The 17,145-nt window shown below is 40.7% G+C and overlaps 1 protein-coding gene across 1 annotated transcript in view; it reads right to left on the bottom strand.

Annotated features, from left to right (window-relative positions):
- Positions 1-1,880: 1,880 nt before the first annotated feature.
- cacna2d1a (calcium channel, voltage-dependent, alpha 2/delta subunit 1a) overlaps positions 1,881-17,145 on the bottom strand; it is a gene marked incomplete at its 5' end in the record, with an annotated part of 79,766 nt that continues 64,501 nt past the window's right edge. Inside the window, 17 exons of the mRNA XM_079235948.1 lie at positions 1,881-3,528; positions 5,353-5,441; positions 6,799-6,881; positions 7,530-7,642; positions 8,273-8,399; positions 9,202-9,257; positions 9,568-9,620; positions 10,735-10,887; positions 12,652-12,723; positions 12,820-12,858; positions 12,963-13,030; positions 13,429-13,500; positions 13,595-13,710; positions 14,279-14,341; positions 14,588-14,672; positions 16,295-16,401; positions 16,528-16,588. Of these exons, the coding sequence (XP_079092074.1) occupies positions 3,492-3,528; positions 5,353-5,441; positions 6,799-6,881; positions 7,530-7,642; positions 8,273-8,399; positions 9,202-9,257; positions 9,568-9,620; positions 10,735-10,887; positions 12,652-12,723; positions 12,820-12,858; positions 12,963-13,030; positions 13,429-13,500; positions 13,595-13,710; positions 14,279-14,341; positions 14,588-14,672; positions 16,295-16,401; positions 16,528-16,588 (1,394 nt within the window). The 3' untranslated portion in view covers positions 1,881-3,491. The remainder of the gene's footprint in view (positions 3,529-5,352; positions 5,442-6,798; positions 6,882-7,529; positions 7,643-8,272; positions 8,400-9,201; positions 9,258-9,567; positions 9,621-10,734; positions 10,888-12,651; positions 12,724-12,819; positions 12,859-12,962; positions 13,031-13,428; positions 13,501-13,594; positions 13,711-14,278; positions 14,342-14,587; positions 14,673-16,294; positions 16,402-16,527; positions 16,589-17,145) is intronic.

Raw genomic sequence — 17,145 nt, 5'->3', positions numbered from 1 at the left:
AAGACAATAAACCTGCTTGGTTAGGTCTAGGGAAATCATCTGTCATACTCAACGACAGCGCTAAACTGCTGGTTTTCAATAAATATTCTTTACTTCTTTTTATTTTTATAGCACTAAACAGCTGAGGTCAAGGTTGATGGAAATGCCGTTAGTTTTGAAGATATTAAACCAAATTATTGAACAAATTGAACTTTTGTCTTGATGATGGCGCTAAGTGAAAAGTCAAAGGATCTACAATCCATACAAATTCCATGGCAATGAATCAAATAGCAGTTGAGACGTTTCACGTAATGCCGCAGGTGGCGCTAGAGCAACAGGAAACATGAATGTCTGTACAACATGACCACTGGTCGACCAAAGTGGTAGACCGACTACAGCCCCACGGCTAGTTTGACTGAAAAGACACAAGCAGACAGTATTTGCAGTGATTGGTCTAAAACTTGCTAAATCACTGGTAAGGTCTTGAAATAATAGTGATTCATAAATGGCTTCAACCAATCCGACAGATTGAGTAGTGCATTCAAACATCACGTTGGCCAATCAGATTCTTCTTCCCCAGCTGACTCAGAGCAGGGCGGAGCCAAATGCTGTCCCCTCAAGAGAAAGGCAGTAATAGCTGATCATACTTCATCACATCATGAACAAATGGCTGACACGCAGAATATTATGCTTCCCAACATTACACACTAAAGCAGGAGCACACTGGATATGTTTTTGTAATTAAATTGTTAGCCACTACCATGCAGCACAGGGAAACCATTTATGTTGCCTTGGTAAATTGCATAAATGTTATATTACGATAATAGGTTTCTCCACAAGAGAATAAGAGAGTCCCATATGGCACTTTATATTCTTGAGTAAGTTAGTACATGAAGAGCATTAATACCATTGTTAGTTTGACCACATTGATTTTGTTGGATGGTTACAGTGTAAAATAGAGGAGAACCCAGACCACTTTAAAGTTTCTACCGATGATGGTGGCTTTGACATGAAAGAAAACAGACAAACCGGCACTCCTTGATCTGACTTGGAGGAATGCGTACAATATAAAAACTGCCATTAATCACTTTAATGCAACAGCAATTATTTAACTAAAACAATTATGTCGAGGGTGAGCGACAAATGTGGTGCTTACAGCTTAATTTGTGGTTTTCAATTCCCCTCTAAATTAAGTAGTCTCCTCCAAACACACTCCAGCGTTAAACACTAGTACACAAAGATGAACTCCTTGGTTTTATTTTTAGTGGTGTGTGAGGCATTCCCAACGTCCCCAAATGAGTTCTTCTATTGATGTTTTTGATTCTGGAAAACATTGAAATTGTTTCACAGTGAACCGGGACATTTTATGATTTGGGGTTACTAGTAGTGCAACCACGGAGTGTATCCTAACGTCTCTGATATCACTAAAAAGGTGTACAAGTTTACAGTTGCAACCTGTGATCAATGTGTCAATTCTTACCTGGAACCAACAGACACCTACACAACAATTGAATAGTGGGATTACTCATTGACACGAGCGCCAAACAAAAAGTGCAGCTGGTTCAACTAAAAATTACATTTTTATAGTCTGAATTTAAAGCATGTTGTCTACAACAATCACATCTGCCTGATATATTATTTCCTGCCTATTTTAATGATCAATATTTCGTGGATTCATAAAAACAAAAATGTGTGTAATTTTCTACATATTGCAAGTTGTTTTCTCATTTCATTTCCCCTTTGATGTAGTCGGTACTGAATTGGTGTTTAGCTGCTTTGTGTCCTGATTTGTTCCTGTGAAATGATTTGCTTTGATTATTTTGGCAGATTTATTTTGTAATTCTGTAATTTCGCACTGTATGTTTTATATATGTAACCAATGAAAAGCAAGGCACACATAATGAAACACAATTAACTTATATTGGAGAAAACAAAATAAAATACAGCAGTAAAGACGATCACAAGCATGGACTGACTGCAGTGATTTCTCTGGGGTGATGTCATACCACAGTATAATACGTTGCAGGAGGAAACCTCACTACTACATAGAGATAAAGGTTGTTCTCCAGGAAGGATCAAACTGTAAAAACAAAATAACAGCTACACGTTGAATTGCAGTGCAGATAGTAGTCATTTGATTTAAAAAGTGACAGCAGTGAATACAAACATATTTTTTTCCTTTTTTTTGTTGACCAAAATGTCAAATACAAACTCTCACATCCCCTTCATTCATCTTATTTAGTGGTGGGAATAAAAGAAAAAGTATTATGCTGTCCTGACGCTTCATTTAAATAAATAGTAAAACAAATAAAAACCACACGTCTCTCCACTCAGTAGCCACAGTCGACAAAGCTGAGGTCACACAGTCCACATGGCACTAGAGATGTTGTTCACTGAGCATGCATAGGACACCAGCCAGGCTCACCCTGATTGATTAATGCGCACTATGGCAACAAAGCTTTCATTGGAGAAATCGAACGCCACCAAGGCGGCAAATCCATATAATTTACTACTCTCGATCAGGGGCTGATGACGAGATGCTCAGCTACAACGTTAAAATCCGTACACTTAGAAGCAGGCCCCGTGGCAGTTGAAGGGTTGGATTCTGTGCATGAACATAACAATGAACAATGATATCCACTCGGCGAATACAGTATCTACATGAAAGAACAATGAGGAGAAAGTAAAGACGATGCATCTTTTGAAACCCGTCGGGGACACTGTGAAAATGTTCTGCGTAGTGCAATAAAAAAAAAAAAGACAATTATTATTTTCAGCAACCCAATGGAGGTAAATTAAGGGCACAAGGTTGTGATGTAAAAATTTGGCATCTCTTACTGCAACTTGGCCAAATTCTCGATCACAAACAATAAATACCTAATAACTAGTCACTGCAAATGGATTCAAAATAAATTACACGCTTGCAAAAGGCAGCGCTGATCCTGAACTGCTCAACATCTTTAATAAACAGCCAGACCCTCCCTCCCGAATCGTGATTTAAAACCCTCTGATAATATAAGGCAGTCCGATTGATATCGTCAATGACATTAATCCAGAGAAAGTTCAGAAGTCGCCAATCAATATGAATCTCGGGTTCCTCTAATCTCAGCTGGCGGGGACAATTGAAGACATGATCGGTAGCGACGGTTGAGGTCTTTCTTGTCTTTCAAAGTTATATCTTCCAATTAACATTTCTTTCAACACTGCACCTGGTGAAATCACTTGGAGAAACCCCTAAAAATGAAGGTATCAAAAGGAGGAACTGACAAGATGTGGGGCTCACAGGTTTTTGTGTGTTTGTTACAAGTTCTTCTCTTCGGGTGTTTGTCATTTTGGTGGCAGCGTTGCATGCTGGTTGCCATTTTGGAGATATCAGAGGGAGAGAGAGGAGAGAGAGAGAGGGTGTGATGAGGATTTTTTCAGAGGTCATGACGGGATGGTATGGGGTCTGGAGCCAGTCAAAACCCAGAGCAGAACCAGCTGAAGGGTCACCGTCAGCCAAAGTGAGGGGCTCAGGCTGGACGCCCCGCCACAGTCAGGGTCCTCCTCCTGGAGCCGAGTGGAAATGAAAAGAAGTGAAGTTACGGATTTTTAAAGACAACACACTGAAGAGTTTACAATTTCACGAAAACCCCTTCCCTCGAATGCAGATCGTCTTAATTTAGCAACCGCATACAGTGGTGTGCATGGAGCTGCAATACGATCGATACTCTGCATTTAATACATTTGGATTGTAGTGTCTTTTTTCCTTTTTCTTTCAAAATACCAAAACATCCGTTACAATAGATTGATGGGGTTAAAGGTTGAATCCAAATTAGCTCTATTTATGACTAGCTGTCATATTCATTGAATGTGCTGTAACTCTGGTACGTTATTCATTCTTTTCACATGACATGTATTGCTTCTGTCCATCCGGGGAGAGGGATCCTCCTCTGTTGCTCTCCCTCAGGTTTCTTCCCCTTTTTTTCCCGGTAAAAGGGTTTTTACTATCTTTATTGGGGGATTTTTTCCTGATCCGATGTTATGGGATGTTATGTGTACAGATTGTAAAGCCCTCTGAGGCAAACTTGTATTTGTGATGTTGGGCTATATAAAATAAACTGAATTGAATTGAATATACTTAAAACCCTGTTTGAACTAATTGCAAGACAAGACAATACAATGTTTTATTTGTTATTTCATGCACTGGATTATTGACTATTGAGGATGTTGATTTATTTCTCTTGGACATGCAACTCTTACTTCATTAATGTAGCCGCTAAGTGTTGCTCCTGTAGCTGTGCCTACGGTGTATGAATGTGTATGAATGTTAGTTACTCCTGATGGGCAGGTGGCACCTAAGCCCCTGCCATCAGTGAATGAATGGGTGTGAATGGGTGAATGAAGTAGTGTTTAATTAAGCGCTTTGAATGGTCGGAAGACTAGAAAAGCGCTATACAAGTACAATCTATTTACCATGTACTTAAAATCATTTTGCAGGTTTTCAAAGGTTAGCTGAAGTTCTGAAAGTCTGCCAGTGCCAGTTGTCATTTCTTCTGGTGATTATTGATTTTGTCGGCTGAAGATGGTTTGTATCTACCTCTGTCTGAAATCAAGGACCCATTGTTTTAAAACTTACTTGGATTATAATTTGAAGCTTTGTAAACGGTCAACAGTCAATGCAGGGCTCAAACAAGAGGTCATAAAATAAAATAAAAAAGCTTTGAAATGTCTCTTCTAAACTTCACTGGAAAACTTTGAGTCATCATGTCTGACCAATACTGATCGGATACTCCCACTCTGTAGCTTTAGCATCTGGTGAGGTACAAGGGAAAGAATGTCTTCCCTTGATATGTTTTTGGAGAGGAAAAGAGCTGAGGATCATTAAAGGAAACGCACAAACGTCTCGATGCAAACGAGAAGTGAGTGGCCTGTTTTAGCTAGCGTCTGGCTACATCAGCAATCAGATGTCAACAGATATAGACATAGGAGTTTATTGCCTGAGACTGACAATGATAGATGGGGAAAGATACAAAGAGCGTGGCTTAAAGTTCAAAGTCAGGTGAGATGGAGAAAATGTTGGCGAGAGACAGAAACAGACTGGGCGGTAAGTTGGGGGGAGGTGAAGACATATGGTGGTAGAACATAAGTGAGAGTGACAGGTGAGCAAGATAAGGGTTGGAAAACAATGGAAAAAGACACACGGACGTGGAACAAAGCAGAAAGAGTCATAGATGTAAAAAGAGGAGAAGAGATAAGGTGAGGAAAACAAACAGAGAATAGAAACACCAGTAGAAAGAGTGTCAAAGTTAAGAGCCCAAGGAAAGTGAGATTGAATGTCGGATAAGGATACAAAATAATAATGAAAGAGAAAGTTAGCGGTATGGGACTGACCCGAGACAGCACATGAACAGTGGCAGCAGTAACATGAGCAGAGAGGAAGCCAATGGGGAGCCTGCGCTCCTTCGGCACATGGCCTCATCCTAACCATCAACAGCCAATCACAGAGCAGGAAACAGAGAGAACAGAGAGAAAGAAAGAGAGTCATGCAGCAAAAGATCCACATAGTTAGCAAGAAGTTAGAAAGCGAACATGAGCAGAGAAGGCATGAAACTTAGTTTAGACAATAGTAGTACGAGACATATGCATTCACTCGCGAGACAAAAGTGTGAGACAAGAGTGTGAGAGTGGATGTTTTAGTGTGTATGTGAGTGAGTACGACAGTGCAGGCATAAGAGTTCATTCATAAAGCTGAGACATTTTGACCCTGGAAAAGGACTATAGAGTGAAAACAAACAGAGATGCTGTGCTGCTTATGAACATGTTTGTTTGGCTTAGTTATTCAAAGTCGATGCAACAATCAACTGTTAGTCTTTGCGTGGGAAATCTGCACACATATAGCTTGAGAGGGATTGCAACACAACAAAAGAATTAATAACATGCACCATGTGAAGATATTAGTGATGGAAAGGTGCCATGGGTAGCATTTCTTCCCTGAAATATTGTTTCCATATCAGGAGTGCAGCTTAAGGACTTTGGGATCCGGGCCAATGAGATTCAGAGCTAAAACTCTTTTTTTTTAAAGACTGGCGGAAATCCTTCCGTCCTTTTTTTACTGGTCCCTAATATATCATCTGGTGTATAAATGTAATACGCAGTAACTTTGGGGGTATGGTTGGAAGTTATAAACTAATCATAATATGTATTACCTTGATTAAAGATTGAATGTAATGATAACATTTGTTCATAATTTAGTGCACTATATTTCTTTCCATTGGCTTATTTCCAATAGTTTGTCCTGATTTATTAGTCTGGCCAATTAAAGTTTGATTTATTTGTTGAACTTATGGTTGGCCATCTTTTGTTAGTCTAAATATTCTCAGTTTAAAGCTGTTCTAATCAATATGTTCTCATCAATAATGGATCAAATCACTATCTACAATGTAAAAGGGGTCGATTGAAGGGAGGAACCATAAAGAATTATCAACCGACTCTGCAGTTCCACCGAGCTTGAAGGTCTTTCATTGTTCTGTCAGTCCTAGAAGTTCTGGCTGAAGCTCTGTCCAAACCTAGATTTTTCTTGGCGACAAACTCAAATGATTTTAGCAGTGAAACCCAGAAACAGTAGCCTCGAGGCACACGCTGTAATTTGAAAGGCTTTTCCCATTTCAGGCTAGATTTTCTGCAAAACTTCTTCAATTCTAGAGAGACTAATAAAGCAGCAATGGCCTCACAGTTTAGCAGCTTGAAACCCGACACAGAGCACCCTTTGCAATGGAATTGTGCAGTTCAAATTGTTCCCGACCAGAAGCGGTCCGTGTCGGATGAAAAGCAACTTACGTGTTCGTTGTTATCAAAACAGACTGCGGGCCCTTTCCTGTACCGAGGGTTCTGAGCCATTTCACAGGGATCAGGACCATCAGCTGGATGAGTGACTTCAGGAACATAACAACGTGTCCAAGAGATTCTGAATTAGTAAAAGCACCAACAGTCCTTTTTTTCAGTTGACAATCTGATTACCCAATGCAAAAATGATCTTACATAACATTTTGATTAAAGTCTGAAATCACAAGGAATTATCATACTACTGTCCAGATCAAACGGGTCAAATAAAAGTGATTTGTCTCCTTTTGGAACTCTAAAACTCTAAACTAAAGCCCATTACTCAATACATCAGTGATGTTGCTGTTATTTCCGAACATTGTGTTTTCCAAGGAGTCCTAATCTATAATTGACCACAGCCCTGTGTGTTTGAGAGAGCATACTAGATTTGTGTGTAAGCTATCCAGCATCTGCTTTACAGACACAGCGGGGAGGAACACAGCGCAGACGCATCTGTTGTTCAGGGCCAAATTTGAAATGTCAATTATTGGGGGAAATATTCACTCATTGTTACGACTGCGGGATCTAGCTGATGCCGATGAGGGGTATAGTCAGTGGAAAGAATTACGGATGATCAGCGTCTCTCGTTGGTTATCTTGTCTAAAACACGATCTTCTTGAAGCATCTGTTCACTGAATCAAATGTACATGTTCTCTGCCAGGTAATGGCTGCGTTGGGTAAAAGGATACACTGCTGTTCATCCTGTATTAACGGCTTGGTGTCACAGGACGAGCAGGTGAGTTTTGCATCAGCGATGATGAAGACCAGGTTCGTCTTGGGCAGCTTTTCAGCATGGTAGAGCCTAGAGAGGAGCAGACACACAAGAGACACGAGGGAGGTCGTAGACACATGGGTGTGAGTCCAGGAAATATGGAGATAAAGTTCAGCTGTGCAATATTTAACCAGAAAGTAATGAAAGGAAGTAACTCATTTGGACTGAGCAACACTCCAGAAACCTTGTAATCTTTACCACAATGAAAAGTGCAAACTTCTCCAAACTGCTTTCCTTGCTAAGGGGACACAGACCTTCAGTGCCACCCTGCTGTCCTCCAGGACCTTTACTGAAACCCACATGTCGCTGGTGCACAAATGATTTTCTCTGCTTTTTTTTTATGGTGGTCGTTAAAGAGAAACGTATGTGCGGCTAATGTGCAGGAACGCTGCGCGGCATGCGGGCAGGCACTCCATTAGCCGGCACAAGGGGGCCTTAAAAATGGTGTACGTACACACACGTGTGCACAGTCACACGGGGGAATATGCCAAGAAGGTGGTCCATACTGGTGACTTGACTTCACCTTCATGGCATGTGACTTTTTACAGCCCTCTCTTAGTGCCACCTCTCGGGACTTCATTTGTGTCTCATGGATGCAAACGTATCAGGGCAGGGAGTGTGTTTGGACCGATAATCTCAGTGTGTATATACATATTTTACCTGGTGCAGTTTTCACAGTCAATTGTGCCTCTGAAAGACTGGTTGTTGGTATCAAAGTAATATTGAGTTTGCTCTGTGATGCAGACTTCTTTGTGCATGGCATCTGACATTTCCTCATCCATCTCGGCTGTGGAAGTACACACAAACACATTCATGTTTATTCATGAAAAGCAGTGTCTTCACTCTGACACATAAAAAACATTAAAGTGTGCTATCGTTGAATGATAATTGGCCGTAAAACCAAAACAATAAACTGAAAGACACTAAAACACTCCATGGAGCTGAAGGGAACTAACGATGATACACAGACTTTTCATCCATAGTCTATATAAAAACATTTACGAGTGCAGCCTTAATGATCTCCCTTTGTTAGAACCAGTAGTGGTGCAGAATGCCAATCTGAAAAAAAGTATGCATTTTTTGACTGACGTATCCATGCAATTTAATTGCACATGTAGAATGCATTAGGTTGGAGCTGTCTGTCTGACTCCTACTGTACACCCAGGTACTCTGGGTTTCTCTTTGGTGGGCTCTTGGGACTCTGTGGTGCTTAGAAATCACATACTGTAAATCCATAAATCCCAAAAGTGCAATGGAAAAATAACACAAACAAACTGATGGACAAACCAATAAACATATTGTACACATAAAACATGTTGCACACTCAAACTGCTCTGAAGAAAAATGAGTTTTCAACTTTTATGATGAATAATGTTATTATCAACTCAGCTACATATTTTTGGCATATGTTGAGAATTTCACCAGAATTCAAGTTGAAGAAACAGTTTGAAAATAATGTGTTAAATATCTTTTAAGGCCTTGTCAAAAGTAAACGTTAACACCCACTTCATTTTCATAATGAGACCATTTGCTCAAAAATAACCTCAAAGCTCAATTATTTTCTCTGTGTCAAATTGATAGGAACTCACCTGCGTCCAGGAAATTGGGAAATGTGATGCTGACCAGTAACTGTTGCAGTATTGACCTAAGACCAACAAACGCAGGGATGAAAAATGTCTGGATTCATTGGAACGTAATCCACAATAAATCATCTGTGTAAATGCTAATTCAACAATAAATCAATGGAAGATTTTGTGGTATGCTGACTGTCCTGGGAACAATTCAGCTATTAAACAGATGCTATATGTCCATTTGGAGAAACAAATCCTTGCCTGCTTTCCATTAGGATCTGAGTTAAATACTGGCTTTTATAGTATACATTTTTTCAAATCAATCATTTGGAAAAAGAATGGACTGACACTAATGCCAACCATATAGAAAAAGTTCAGACTCACCAGGCTGCAGCTGTTGCAAACCATCCTACATTCAAGATATCTGCAATTGTGGGCTGAGGGGGACAGAAAACGAGGATTAATATCAGAGAAAGACATTTAAAAACATTTTAAACTGGTTGAGCCAATCTGAACATCCTGTTTGTGTTTACAGTGGCAGAAGACTGTCCGGTTTTGCCAGGCACAAAGACGAAAAGGCCAGACAGACATTTCATCTTCTTCCCGCTTGGAGGAAATTAGAACACAATCCCCCTCAACAGATGCAAGCATAAATATGTAAACAAAGAGCTAGTGAGAAAACAAAGTAGCACACGCTTTGAATAAGAGGCCCACCATGCTGCTTTGATTATGGTTAGCATGCAAGGGCCTTGTTTTGGTGAATGAGTGTTGCATCCTTTCTCTTGAAAGGTAATGGCATGTTGAGTCATCAAGGAGTTCTAACTAATCCTGATAGAGGCATCACCAGCTGCTGACGCAGTCTTTGATCAGATAATAACTGCAACTTTCATCTTACGTTGGTCACATTAGCGTGTTGTGCACATTTGTGTTCCAAGTTGGGAAATCATGTGGTTTCACTTGTTAGCGAGGGTCATTTTTGCACCTGCAAATACCTATGAATCCTTTACTCTCCTCTTAGGTGTCATCTTATTACCACTATCTGGAATGGCCTGTCAGCATCTAAGAGAAATTCACCACTCACGTCTGCAGACAGTTTGCATTTCCTTTCAATGCAAGTTGTACGTTTTGTAAGTGATGAAAACCAGTTCCTCTTTCTACATCACTTGGTGTGTTAGCCAAGCACGCTAGACCACCTAATCCTGTTCCTGGTCCTGCAAACTCCCACTCTAACGCTTTCACCATACCCTCTGCTTCCCTTCTCATCGGCTCTATCCAGATTCATGGCTCCCTGGAGATTTGTGCGTGTGTGTGTGTGTGTGTGTGTGTGTGTGTGTGCGATCATTTGGAAGTGTGTAAGCTGGCAGGTATGGTTACAAATGGCTGTATGTGTACATATGTTGTATGGTAAATGAGTAAATGTAAATGTGTGGCTATCAAAATGTGTGAACATGCAAGTGTGGGCGTGCACACGTGGGTGGCTTTCTGTGTGTGTGTGTGTGTGTGTGTGTGTGTGTGTGTGTGTGTGAATGGTCTCTGGCTTTCGTAACTCACCACGTAGACGGATCGCAGGCCTGCAGCCGCCTTGCTCTCTTTCTCAGGGTCACAGAGCGACTGGTAGTCGAAAGTCTTCTTAAAGGTGAACAGGGACGAGTTGACCAGGTTCACCATGAGGATCGGGTCGATCCCACCAAAGAAACGTCCAATCTAAGGACAATCAAAACGTTTACGGTGTTTATATAAATATAAGCACCTTCATTTACTGCACATATACATGCCTTTATTTTTGTTGACTGCTGGGTCACGTATTGCCCCCTTTTTTCGTTCATTGTTAACATATTTCCAGATTTTTGTTGTGAGTTGATTATTCACAAATCTGTTTAGGAGTATGCTGCATGTAAGTACAGCACCACCTACAATAATACATATCTAAGAATTAAGTTCGGACACATGACCTGAGGAATTCTGTCATTATTATGTCGGGCTGTTGGGAGGGATTCATATTTTCTATAGCAACATGAGAGAGGTATCTAACTTTGTAGCACAAAAGCGAATAAGTGTGTTTCTCAAAATGTAAAAATATTCCTTCAAGAAGAGATTCTTATGTTAAAATAAAAAGTAAAAAGTAACAATATACTGCATATCTTATTCCTTAATACAGTCAAGCAGACACAGATAAAGATACCAGACTTCATGAACAGATATATATGTACTCCAGACTACTACTGTGGAACTAACTTCACAATTTCATAGCGGAAATTGTTTAAATAATAAAGGTCAAAGAAACCTTTGAACCCTCTGTATGGGAATTTTCTTTTTAAAATGCTAATGTTAATGCCTGAGGGTTTCCTCAATAATTTACATTTACAGAGTACTTAACCACTTTAATATGTTCAACCCACGAGTGTTAAATCTATGTAAAACACATGCACAAAAACAATTAAGGATGTGTAGACAATGTTCACAGTGAATTAACAGACACGTGCACCAACTCAGTAAATCACAAACCAGGATGATGGACTTCAGTATAATCTGATTAACACAATCCACCAGGCAGCCATAAATTTCCTCTCAGAGGAAGTAGTTTGTCACGGCAGGTGTGACATGACCGCGTGCACAGGAGTGTTTAAGTACTTGTGTCCAGGAGGGAGTTTGTACAGTAAGCAGTACGCATCTATTTGTGTGTGTGTGGGTGTGGGTGTGTGTGTTGAAAGGTGTGCATGTGTGTGCGCGAGGAAATGCAAACTATCCTCTTCCTTCCACTTTGTAAGGTCACCGTTAACAAGCAGTCCTCCACATATCCAATCCATTTTAGTCTAACAAGCCAAAGGATGTATAAATCTTCCAATCTATAAGGTAAAGGGAGCCTTCTCTCCTTTCCCTGTGCAGTAAAACAAAAAATGAATTAACAGTCACAGCCCTGTTGGCTGCAGACTCCCCGAGGGTTTAGGAGAAAGAAAAGGAACGAAGGACATAAAGTGGGAGAGAAAGCGGGAAGCTTACAGAGAGAGAAACTCCTGCTCCTGTAGGAAATATGATTGAGGGCACACAGCCCTCTCCAAACAAGGCCTCAGGTCCCTGCCTGGGTTTAAGTGCTGCTGCCAAACTTCAGAGGGCCACTGATTTATCCAGCGCACACCCAGGCCTGATTAAGAAGGAGCCGAGGCCGCATGAAAAAACATTTACTCAGACAACAACAGGGCCCCGCTATTAGCATTTAGCATAGGGTCAGGTTAGAACAATTGTAAGCTTGCTGTGTATGCATTTGAGTCTGTAAAGATGAAGATTAGCCTGAAAGTTCATGGTTAGTTGTTGCAAAAAAAAAACAAAAAAAACTCAAATTTGAATGTTGACTTTATCAATCATTGATTCCGACATTTGTGACCATTATTAACCCTTTATAAAAAACAAACTTTTTTGAAAGTGTTTGGCGTTTAGTTTTGTGAGTGAGAATAAAAAGCAGAGGCCCACCTGATCAATATATTCATCTCTGTTCGACATCACCAGGAAGCCGCCATCATCCAGAATGACACAGTCTACATACTGGAATCACACAGAGATTAAATCAACGTTGCATGCCCATGACTCTTATCGAAAAATAATATCTGGGAAATTGCAAAATGCAATTAAACCTCTCACCACATCATTACGCTGACAGCCACAGATCTCATCATTGCACTGAAAATACAGTAGAGCAGAAAAAGTAATAAAAAGTCTGATCCATACTCTGGATCAAGTGTGTGTCTGTGTGCATATGTGTCATGCAGATATAATTCCCTCACATTGATCTTCTGTGTGGTGTTGATGAAGCTCGCCATCCAGGCACTGATGTCCAGCTTCACACCGACCACTGGGATCAAACACAAAAGCCAGACATCCTCGATCATGTTGGAACTCTGTGTCAACTTAACTTTACTTCTTGAACTTCGGAAATGCAAACTTGGCCAGGGATCACAGGAGGCCAGACAATTTGATATTGTGGTTTTTGTGTGTTTGTGTGTACGTGTCAGAGGGAGAAATAGACAAATGAGGAATAGCGGTTTGTGTGTGTGTGTCTGTGTCTGTGTGTGTGTCAGAAGATAGACAGTAAAAGGCAATATTGGGTTAAGACTATAGGGTTGGATATATAGGCGTGTAAATAAAGCTGTAAGTGTGAATGTGTTTATACAGAGGTGGCAGAACGAGAGAGACAATTTGAGAAATGAGCAGCATAAATGTGTAAATACACTTCGGTGTGCGTGTCCTTACCAGCGGGTTTGAGGATGATGCCATCAATGTTAAGGTTTACCGCTTTGCTCACCAGGATTGACTCCTCACTTGCTGCAAGAGGAAGAACACCACTGTATATGTTATGCATACACATTGAGCCCCAGGAAAACACACCTGACGCACATTTATGCTAGCTTTTACTCACTGTTCTCTTTCGAGAGGTAGGGTGTTGGAGTGAAGATGTACAGATCATTTTCCACACTTCTCTTATAAAAACTTGACTCATAAGTCTCAGCTTCTTCTTCCCAGTTCAGCCCAGCACTGTTGAACACATTAGCGGACATATCAGGACTGGAAGTGTAGTTAGCATCTGTTTATGTTGTTTGTTAGCTTGTTGGCTTGTAAATGGCAGTGGCTGACACAATGCTGGTTGTTAAACATACAATAATGTCTGGTGGGATTTTTATGTAGATGGTGGAAGGAAGCTCCAAGGTCCGGATTAGACCCCAAAACAGCATGCTCTACCATGTTTGCTGTCAACACTCTCATCATGTTTATGCAAACCCTCGCTCTCTGGACAGAAATGTAAAGAGAGAGAGATGCAAGCATGACAATGAGGCTTTCAATGTACCAGTCAATCTCCATTCCAAGCCTCATTTATAGTCAGTTTTGGGTGGTCACTGGCCTGCTTCACTTTGCCAGCTACCATGATGACTCAGACTCAAAACAAATGATAATGGATGGAGGAATGAATGTTCAAAATGATATCTATAGAATAAAAAGCACTTCATGGTCAAGCTGCAGGTTTCTTAGCAGAGGACATCATAATTCTTTATCATATAATCCCTTGCTCCCTTGCTCCCTTCCTCCTCGTGAGCTTGGCAAGTACCTTTTGGGGTAGACCCGCGTGATCCCTCCATCAGTGGCAACAAATCTGGCCAAGACACCATGCCTGACAAGCAGAGAAGATAAAGCAATAAAACATACAATTACAAAAAGTGGAATATGCTTGATGCTTGCATGACATTTACTGGCGATGCTGAAATACTTGAACCATCTGTATTCAATTTCCACTTGGACATTCATTACAAAATGCCAAGTAACAAAAAAAAATCTATGCTACGTTTCCTTATGTTTTTGCTGGATCAGGAAAAAGCATTGATGGTAATGTCATGCAGAATGTCAGTTCTTCACTTACTGTGTGTCGGTTGCTTTCCAATGCTTGATCAGAGACGAGGTGATGCCAGCATCCAGGAGCAATCGGTTCACCAGCTCTACGTTACCTAAACAGAAAAACATCACTTGAGCCTGAACTTTAAGTTACTGTATCTTTAAATAGCATCTGTGAGTCTGCTGACTGTTTAGAAAGGAACGTATTAACTGTCAGATGCCGGGGTAGCATTATTAGCCAACAAGGAACTTGGGAATATTTAAACATTGTAGAACGTAGGTCTGTGAAAAAAAAGGTTGTATCTCAATCACAAAATAGACACAATCTTATAAGCTCGAGCAATGAACCTATATGTATTTAACGTCACAAAAAGTATTGATGAAGGTGCCAAATGCTGCCGAGGTGTAGCTGTTGGGTTGGTATAGGTGTAAGAACATTATTTTTTGGAGCCGTCTGACAAGACCACATGATAAAAATAACAAGCGATAAAAGCCGCTTGGCCATTTTTTTGGCACTGCCATCCACTTTGAACTCTGCGACGACCCACTTCAGTCCATTAACATGGAGGCTCGTCGCTGTACCCCCACCCTCCTCAAACCTTTATGACACACCACACACATCAGAGAAAACAGCTGGTGTAACACTTTATTCCCCCCCTACTCTACCTTCCCTCCTCGTGCAGTGGTTTTCATTAGGGATCCTTTATTGAAGGCAGCCCAGGAATTCCTAATGTACTTCAACTTCTTCGCCACTGCAGTGGCTTAACCAAGTAAAGCGTGTAACGATACTCAGGCCGCCAATAGTCCACATGGGCCATACTCTCCCCCGCTGAACTCCCCGTGGACTCCATTAAACTAGCAGCTAATAATGGTGAAAGTAGTATTTCAATTGGGTGAAAAGTTTTATTGGATTGATCATGTTGAGATGTTTGAACCAAGTCCTCAAAACTGAAATCGTCAAATCAAAATTAAAGGAGATCTTTTATAAATATCTGGGGACCTTCTGTTTAACTCAATGGGCAACAAAAAGTGAGTGATGCATATCAATGAGCGTATGCAAGAAATGGAAAGGATGTTAATGCATTGGTCAGATGTTTAGGAGAAGGTCCACTGGCCCCTGATTTGTGTTTTATTGCTCCTCTCGTGCTCCTGGCTTGACGTGTCCTGCTCTTTCTCACAAACACACGGTAATTGGATGAGGTCGAGCGGCTATAGGTGGGGTGTGGAAGGCATATTACTGGTGAATATTGTGTGTGTGCGAGCGTGTGTGTGTCACATCTAAGCCGACGTGCCTCACACATGTGCACTCAGGCGTGTGATGGTCAGACTTTTAGAGTTAGCATCAAATGGGTAACACGAACACAGGGGTTCCACATCACAAAGCTTTGCCCGGTCATGCACACCAAACCATCAAGCCAGACTTGGAAAGAGAGACCTTTGGGAATAGGTTTCGGTTGGCGCTCTTCCATTAAATGTTCAATGCACACCTTAATATCAAGCCAGATGGCTGAGATTCATTCACATATACATACTACAGCATATACTGTGACGCTTAGCAGCTCTTTGAGATGTAAATACTGTCGGAGGCTGTAGTTAGAATGAGGGAAGTGTGCTGCAGAGTGCAATAAGATCCAGTGTAAAAGCTGTTATTCTTAAGATAAACGCCTTAGTTAAAGGCACCAGGAGCATGTCAGGTAGAAAGAAGTTTTTTCAGAGAACATTTCCTGATACTCACACATGGGGTTGTTTGGAGTCTTTGTGTCAATGTAGTCGTTGAACTCGATGAGGAACTCTGTGTTGTTTTTGTTCTTGTCAGGTGGCTTTAAGTCCTTGCAGTAAACCCTGTGGGACAAAATCATTATTTTAGTGAATTCATGAGAGAATCACAAGGTTGACATTTTACCTAGTCTATGCCATGTTTGAAGTTGAAATAAATTATCTTTTTGTTTAAATTACGTGCCGGCTTACCTCGGTGCGATAAATGTATAGCCATATTCATCAAACTTGTCCGCCATCAGGCTTTCAGAAACTGGTGAGAGGTATAAAGTATTATTGATCTTCCTCTCATGCAGGTTAATATTACGCTTAGATAAATACAAAATAAGCATTGTATACAGCTGAGATAGTGCTCCACGGGGTGGAGTGTAACACCTGTTGAATATGTAACATCTCTGAGTGGTAAAACATTAGCACCATGCTTAAGATATTTAGTCAAAATGCAAGGTAGAATGGTAACGTGAGGGGTCGGTACTCACAAAGAGAAAATAGGAAAAAAGAAAAGCTATATTTACCACTTAAATAGCATATAAATGTCTAACCAAAGCTAAATCTGTGGACAGTTTTACACTGCACATAAATGAAACACCGTAACGAATACAGTCTTGCACACACATCATGTATAAATAAGAAGAATAGGTTACATGCTGGGCCAACACGGCTCACAAACAATAGGAAAGACATGAAAGTAAAAGGAAAAAATACTTGCCATCTTTCCCTGGAGTGGAAAAAAAATCCCAGCAGAGAGAAAGTGAGCGAGAGAATCATCCCCCAGGGAGGTAAAGACGAGAGGGAAAAGAACAGGGAGAA

Source organism: Taurulus bubalis (genome assembly GCF_910589615.1).
Source record: "Taurulus bubalis genome assembly, chromosome: 20".
Taxonomy (NCBI): domain Eukaryota; kingdom Metazoa; phylum Chordata; class Actinopteri; order Perciformes; family Cottidae; genus Taurulus; species Taurulus bubalis.
This window is presented reverse-complemented; position numbering and strand designations above follow the sequence as displayed.